This window comes from Juglans microcarpa x Juglans regia, chromosome 3D (genome assembly GCF_004785595.1).
Source record: "Juglans microcarpa x Juglans regia isolate MS1-56 chromosome 3D, Jm3101_v1.0, whole genome shotgun sequence".
Classification (NCBI taxonomy): domain Eukaryota; kingdom Viridiplantae; phylum Streptophyta; class Magnoliopsida; order Fagales; family Juglandaceae; genus Juglans; species Juglans microcarpa x Juglans regia.
In genome coordinates this window covers 4871312-4879718 of record NC_054598.1, presented here as the reverse complement: position 1 = coordinate 4879718, position 8407 = coordinate 4871312, and the positions used below count along the sequence as shown (strand labels likewise).

The 8407-nt window shown below is 35.9% G+C and overlaps 1 protein-coding gene across 3 annotated transcripts; it reads right to left on the bottom strand.

Annotated features, from left to right (window-relative positions):
* Positions 1–297: 297 nt before the first annotated feature.
* On the bottom strand, positions 298–7070 carry LOC121256196 (mediator of RNA polymerase II transcription subunit 32). 3 transcript variants are annotated; one of them, XM_041156867.1, is made up of 4 exons: positions 6739–7070; positions 4457–4533; positions 1211–1657; positions 298–690 (listed from the first exon to the last, which is right to left on the bottom strand). In XM_041156867.1, the coding sequence occupies exons 2-3, from the start codon at positions 4460–4462 to the stop codon at positions 1211–1213; spliced, it is 453 nt and encodes a 150-aa protein (XP_041012801.1). In that variant the 5' UTR covers positions 4463–4533; positions 6739–7070; the 3' UTR covers positions 298–690. The 3 variants fall into 3 exon arrangements, with proteins under 3 accessions (XP_041012801.1, XP_041012802.1, XP_041012803.1); XM_041156868.1 differs by lacking the exon at positions 4457–4533 and having other exon boundaries at positions 1211–1676; positions 6739–7069; XM_041156869.1 differs by lacking the exon at positions 4457–4533 and having other exon boundaries at positions 6739–7069.
* Positions 7071–8407: the final 1337 nt, after the last annotated feature.

Genomic DNA, 8407 nt, shown 5'->3' with positions numbered 1-8407 from the left:
GAATTGAAAATATTTCTCATCCAAATTGAGCCTTATCCTATTTCTAAAAGTCATCAAGCTGACATGACGAGATACCAAATTATCTACATTTTATCATCCAAAATATATGTTAAACCACGTTGTTAAATCCTGATTAAAATAAAAATAAATAATAAAAAATTCGGAAGCAGGTCGGGTTGGCCAAAAGATATATATTCGGGTCGGGTCGGGAGTAGATTTTTTCCCCGGGCCCAGGGCGAATAGGCTGAGTGGACTCGTCACAACTTCAACTTGAATTCCCAAATCCAAACCCCTTAGTTAATAAATAAGATTAAATAAGTTTAATGAACCCAAAACAAAAGGTACGCATAAACCACAAATTGAACAATACAGCATTGTTTTACTTGCTAGCATAACCACAAATTACAGACGAAATGTTACACACCAAAACACATTAAATCGGAAGGCAGGGTTAAAATTCCATAGAAAATAAAGACTCCCACGCATATGTGAACTTGTCATTTCCACAAGATTGTTAGTCTTGCCCACAGTCTGCAGCTCTACGATAAAATTGTCGGCAACTGTATATAAAAGAGCCTTAATGGTGCACCCTTGTATCCTCAGTCTTTGCATAACAGATCATCGAAAAATAAAATCCCCAGGCCAAGCTTCCCCCATGTGCTTTGATAGTGTTTATTTCCCCAGCACTCTCTGAGCATAAAACAAAAACCACAATGCACAACAAACTTCTTTCAGAGCTTTGGCTCTAATAGATAAAGTTGGCACTTGCACATACCATGTGCCTATTGTATATGCACATTGCTCCTATCATTAGTCTCGTTAAAAAATCACTAGGTCCTTCAAAAAAAGTGCATTTGAATTTATTGTGAGATTGCTATTGGAAGCTAATGGAAGATCTGGGTTGTAGATAAGTGGAATCTCTTTAATTAATGGACGTTCAAGAAAATTCCAGTGGAGCTGCAAAACTAGTACAGCAATACCATGAAGAATAAACAATCTTTAAGAAGCTATTTGCAAAAAATTATTTTGTAAGGCACAGAAAATATTTCTTAGAGGTAGAGATAAGCAAGCAGAGGATAAATAACGAATCTAGTGATTGGTAATGGCAATGAGATAAATGCCTCCGATGATGAAACAAGAACTCCATTCATTTTCAAACAAATAAAAAGCAGGAAAAGCATGACTTATTTTGTCAGGATACGTCATATACCTATTGAGCTGCATCTTCAGAGAACCTAGCATCAAAAGGAGGAGGAGGATGGGAATGGGAAGCACCAGTTCCAGAACCATGCTGTAGTTCAATCACAAGCCATCGGACAGCCTTACTCATCTGTTCCAACCGGACTGCACTAATGGGTGGAAGACCAGTAGTAGCAGCTTGCCCAGGCTTCCCAGCCAGTGAGCCAGTTGCTTCATCCACGAGGCACTCTGATCCTATCCTTTGCTTCACAGACTCCACAAACTCCTCCGCTTGGTCACAAGCCACTCTGAACAACTCCCACCTCTGCTTAAAATTTTCTAGAGCAGCATCTGTGGCTGCTGTTTTCTGAGCACCAGAAACCTCCTTCGCTTCAAGTACATTAGCTGCTGCAACAACAAACTCCTGATATGCATTGTTCAGAGAATCTACCATGTTGTCCATTTTGGGGCTCCCAGGCTAGTACAAAAACAATTAACTGCAAGGACTCAGTAATCAGAAGAAACTAATGCCGAATTAAATATGAAAAGTGCAGTACCGCACATATTTGTTAGTGGTTTTAGGTAAAGTGACCATTTCCAACAGCACCAAGAATTGGTTGTATTTTGAGGAAATTGTTTATGGATATGGAAGATGAAGATAGAAGCCTATTAAGGTTTCGTAAAAGCTGGTCAATAACAAAATAAAACATACAATTTCTATCACTAACATTACACAATTCAATTTTAATAATAATAATATCCTGGATAACAATAAAATCCTACCAAATACTGAAATTTAAACTCAAAGTGAATAAAGTGTGATTCTACACGGCGAACCATCAAAATAACCCCTTACACATGTTATTCCCATATAAATGAATAGTTTGGCGAACAGCATCTAATTCTACATGAACCTACCAATATGTTAAAGACTCAACCATTGATCCAAAAGCCCCATGGCTCTCATCTATCAGTATTCAATGATTTAACACTATATCCATACATAGTACCAAGGCATTTTAATCCAACCTATAGGCTTGAACTCGTGATGTGGTGCCAGCTCTCGTACCAATTGTTAAAGACTCAAACCATTGATCCAAAAGCCCTAAGACTGTTTGATAAAAATTTGGTTAAACGTTTAACCCTTGAGATCATAATAGAATACAAAGAATTTCCTAACAACAACGAGTACAACAAAATAATAAAAAGTTATGTACATGAGAAGAGGCAAGGAGAAATTAAACAGGACAAAACCCTTTTTGTATAACAGACATGGGTGTCATTTGAATTGAAAACATGCTCTATGTTCTTCATGCAACTTAAAATTTTGTCCAAATAATATATTTTTTTACTTTTCAGCTGAAATTGCTCACATTTTGAACTAAGAGCACAGTTAATACACAACAGCATAAGGCTTAATCAACAATCTATACAATAAAACGAGTACGTCGAGTAGTATGAACCCTAAATCTATCAGTATTCGTAATAACTGTAAACTCGAATTAAACATGGGCTCAAATTCTTGCACCTAATATCCCAAAATTTAAAAGACGACGCACCTTCCCCGTTGTTTTTGTCTCAGTACCAACTGAGAACCCGATAATTGACGTGAGACTCCTCTGACCTTGGAAAAGGGGAAAAAATAGCCTTTGAGGGAAAAAAAAGACGTCACAACACTTGTCCACACATTCAATCTTCATATCCAAAAGTATTCAAGTTATCCACAGAAAAATTAAACTTTTAATTTAGAATCTGTGCATGTGAGTGATAGAGAAACTTTAGAAAATATAGTTTTTTTAAGAGTGCGGAACCTAGGGTGGGTAGCTCCCAACTCCAGAAAGCTCTCCCGAGTTTGCTGATGGAAGGGATTTGGGCTAGCCGGAGGTGGAGGATGACCGAAGTATATGGGGTGGGTTGTGTGTTTTGTGTGAAGACATCGAGCAGAAAGATAGACACAGAAGAGAGAAAAAAAGAGGACAGAGCAGAGACGGAGAAAGAAAAACAAAAAAGTTGAAAATTAATGTGAGCGAGGGGGCAACCAATGAGGTGCTTACGTGACACATCTTGACTTGATTAAGGAAAATAATTAACAGAATATCTTAGAACCGGTCCATTCAATTTTACCCAATTAACAATCCATCAATAATAAACTGACACGTAGGCTTCCCACCAGCCCTATCATGAAGTGCATCGCAGATGAAAGGAAGGCTTGTTCATCGAAATCGATTTCTCCAGAAAAGCTCTCAGCAAGCAGTCCCTTTCATAAGACAAAGTTCAAGTTTCTATTGGCCATTAAATCAATTTTAACCTCTGCTCATTAACCCTCCTCCATTGCCTTCTTTGGACAGTTAAAACCCTAATATCAAAATTTGCAAATTATCAAAATCTGAATCCTCCCTCCACCCTAATCTTTGTCTTTTCGGCGGCCTCCCCGATCTCTAAGGGAAGTGAAAGGGTTGACTATTTCTGTGTCGCCGATGAATTGTATGGTGTTTCTTATTGCGAAAAGAGGAATATCTGTTTTCAGCTGAATTTTGATGATTTTTGTATAGTCTTAGATCAAATATTGAAATTTTGCATCCCATTAGATGAAATGGATTGAGATGGTTTGTAAATAGTAGTGAGATTTGTGAGTTAGAATTTACGAATAGTAATGAGATAAGTTGAAATGATCTCAAGTCATCTCTAAATCCAAATGGGATAATACTCGTTTCTTAATTAATCAAGCCAGATATACAATTTCATTAGTAATCAAATTTCAATTTTATAAAACTATAATACATTCAACGTAGAATTCTAAAAAAATAATGAGTTGTTTAATTATTTTCCTTAATCAAGTCAAGATGTGTCATGTAACTTCATAAGCACCTCATTGGTTGTCCCCTCACTCATTAATTTCCAACCTTCTTGTTTTTCTTTCTCTGTCTCTGCTCTGTCCTCTTTTTTTCTCTCTTCTGCGTCTGTCTCTCTGCCCAACGTCTTTCACACAGAAACACAACCCACACCATATACTTCGGTCATCCCCCACCTCTGGTCAGCCCAAATCCCTTCCATCGGCAAACTCGGGAGAGCTTTATGGAGTTGGGAGCTACGCACCCTAGGTTCCGCACTCTTAAAAAAACTAAGGTATTTTCTAAAATCTCTCTATCACTCACACACAGATTCTAAAGTAAAAATTTAATTTTTCTTTATAAAACTTGTAATATAGCATATATAGCAGCAATTATTCAAGCATACAAGCATGCCCAATTCAACTAAGACTCTATACAGTACACACCTTCATATATAATTCATGACTATTGCAGACTGACTAGGTTCTAGAGCGATGCATGCATGGAGATGGAGTAGTCCTTGCTGCCCATAATTATTCATGAAGAAAACTAATTAAAGTAACAAAAAAAAAAAAAAAAAGACTTAAATATTTTTAAAAAATGGAAATAAAAGGTTAATAGTGATTCATAAAGTGCTTGGAATAAATAAATCAAATATGCCTCTTTGACTTGTGCTTATCCTAACAAACCAATACCAATAATTAGATCCTTTCATCCCACCAGAAAGGGTCCAAAATCCATCATCCTTAATAATAATTTCAAATACTACTTTATTAGGAGAAACTAGTGCCTCGGATAGAAGCCTTAGGTTTGAACTGGTGGCAAGTGGGAACTAACAAATAAGCCCACAAACAAACCCACAACTTTTTGAGCTTTTATATAAACTTCCCATCTCCAACCTCTATTTGGTTCAACCACCCAACTGTACAAAAGTTAGGCATTTTCTGTAATTACTTATCTATTTTAGGAGCACCTTTCTGAGTTAGGTATGATTCTCTGAGATCTAGTATTTAGGCAAAAAGAAAAAAAAAACGTGTTTATTTTAATGTGAGGATGGTAAAATGTCCATGATTTTTACTATTGTTACTATAATCTCAAGATGGTTGCTGTAAATTTTATTCCTATAGTTAGTTAAAGCATTGCTGTTGCATCATGTCCATCTTATGTGCAAGTGCAGACACTTGCTCTTACTAGTACAAGTTCACACTCTGGAAGTCACAGTTTACTGCAAAGTTCCTATGTCAGCTATTGGCACCCTTAAATTTCATCCATACATGCCAACAAGTGAATCATAATCATAACTAACAATATTTGAATTTCCATAGCGTATTTTAGTGGGATTTCCTTTTTTGATTTTCTGGATATTTTTTTCCATTTATGATGTCAAATTATTTTTCGTACATTGAACATATGCTTGAAATATTAGTTGCAAGCTCTCATGTTCTCTTCAACGGTTTCAGGGATCTGAATGGATGGAAGTGCATAGCAGCTGCAGCAACAGTAGTGCAACTGGAGAAGAACTTGATTGTCTAAACCCCAGTCCTACTTCAAGTTTTGAACACTCTTTCGTCAGTGAAAGTGTCACGGATAATAGCCAGAGTACCAGTCTTAATTCAGTCATGTGAATTAATCTTATTCTCAAAACTAATCTTGAAAACTGTCAGAAAAAGGGCCAGGAACCTATTGTGCATAAGGAAGTGATGTCCAAGGAAAGAAAATAAAAACTATTGTCTCAGGGATGTAAGTTGTCACTCGATGGGGAAAGAATTTAAGCAATCAGAGAATATGTACCAGCTAGTGGAGTTTTGCATGATTTAAATTGCTTTCATTGTGTAAGGTTGTATGACAAAATGATGAATAATTTAATTTGGTAATATATAAATGACTCTGAGAACAATGTTTTGTTGCCTTTTGACCAAATGAATGTTATAACCACGACATATACTTTTTTTTCAGAGAGCACAAAGTATTTACTGAAGCAAGCTCAAGAATCATCTAATTGGCATTCCACAAATGAATCTCTACAAGTGAGAGGTGAGATTGAATTATCTGACTCAGCCTCTTCCGTGTCTGCAATGGATATGAGCAGAAAGCATGTCAGTAGAACATTCAGTTTGATGGGTTTTATGGGATCAAGCAACTGGGAACTAGACTATGTGGGAACTAGACTATGTGAGGGATATACTCAACAATGCCGAGTTAATGTTGGAAGATTTTGCACTGGGTCAGACTGGTAGGGTTGTGGCTCCAATTCTCTTTGATCCGTTGGAAAATAAGGGAAATGGATCACAAAGAAATGGAGAAGAGTACTACAGACAGATGCACTCTCTGTCTCCAAATCTCTATGCACTCTCTGTCTCTCTCAATTGGTGCCTCACGGCAGACGGATGCCATCCCCTTTGAATTTTAAAAAATAAATCCGAAAAATATTGTCCGCTGCCGCAACGGTAAAAAAAATGCAACCCTTCTATATACAGATAGCCATTTAGAGAAGAAATTTGAGCGAGCGAGCAAGAGAGAATTGAGAGAGACAGATATAGGAGTTTCCTTCTCTCTTTGGGGGCGCATTGCATGCACTGGAATTGAAATCAGACCAAGTAAAAGCACATCCAAGAAAGACCATAAATACATACTACACAAACATACATACATAAGCATACATGGAGTGCAAAGTTTCTCATACATGAATATATGATGAATATATGAAGACGGGAGAGAGTGAACTCACGGAGATAGAGAACGTTCGGAGCGGAGATTTGACAGTGCGCCTATGGAGGTGATGGAGGTCCGTGAAGCTGAAACACACGGCAACAACTTGAACTGGTGCCTCACGGCAGACGAAGATGAACTGGTGACTCACGGCAAAGGGATCGTAATGGCTTGGCCAAAAAAAGGGAGAGGAAACGGAGTGAAGAAACGGGGAATCGATTTCACCGGCTGTTGGGAGGGAAGAGAAACGGGATTTGGGGATTTTGGGCTGTTGGGAGAGGAAGAAAGGAGACGAAGAGAGGGGGAAAAAGCAACGATTTCACGGGCGAAGTAGTACTAATGTTTCGGTCACTCGATTGAAACGAGATATTTCGATATCTGCCTCGTTTCGAATACCGTTTTAGGATAGTGTGGATTTACTATGCCGCCTCCCTCTGTACGCCCAGCGTTTTTTTTTTTTTTTTATCATATTTTTTTAATATATTTAAATATTTTTTAAAAATAAAAAAATATACAAATATATTTAAAATCACTTTCTTAATGACTAAATAAAAATAAATAAAAAATTTGACGAACGGTCAACTTGAGCAGTCAAATGAGAGAAGCAAAGTAGCTTTTCTCTCTAGAATAATCTATATATAAATTATATTTCAAAATAATAATCTATATGTAAATAAATTATATAAATTATAAATAGTCTGATTTGAATTATGAGTCAAAAATAAGAAGAAAAAAAAAAGTAAAGGCCAAAATCTGAAATATCGACCAATATCAACCAATACAGTCGAAATTCGAACCGATAGGAAACTATATCCTTCTTTATGTATGGTATATTTCGACCGTATCAATCAGAACAAAACGAAATTCAAAACCTTGCAAAATACTACAATTTTGCTAATAAAATAATACGGATAGCAATGAATTGGAATATATTGTAGCTCATAATTTCAGATTTTGAAGTATGATGAATCTAATGCAGTGATTTTAAAGTCAAATTCATTAAATTTTAAATATTTTACTCATTTGATGAGTCCAATACCAATACTCTTAAAACACTAGCAGTGAGATGGCTATGGTTAAAATTTGACTAAAATTTAACTAAGGTGCATAAATTCTATTAACACCAAACTCAATAAATTTATAATATCTTTAACCAACACCAAAGTCACTGGCCGAATTTGGCCAGCCCAAGCTGCTGGCCAAATTATATTTTAGACTGAAAATATTCCTTCTCAATAAATCTTCATCACACAACAAACAAAAACTGTGGAAAAATTCACACCATTCTGAAAAAATCCACAAACAATTATTCCTAAGATGTAAAATTTGCAAGTGAACATAATAATAATCGAGCAAGGATTTATATTCAAATAAAAACTGGAGAGTTTCTTATTTGAATAGAATAAAGATTACAATTAAATAAATTAAATAAAAATGTCAAAATCAATATTTTAATAGAATAGTAATAAATTTGAAGAATTGTTATTTGGTGTTGTTGAAAAGTGGTTAGCTAAATTTATAAAAGTGAATTTCTTAGTTAAAATTTGGTCAAACTCTAGTTAGGACACTCCTAGTACTCCAAAAGTCCCAAATTGGATTAGGTAATGGTATGTAAATTTGATTATGAGCTACAGTATTTGAGTTACAGCAGCTTAGCCAAATGAATTTTATATTATTTCTCCCTCATT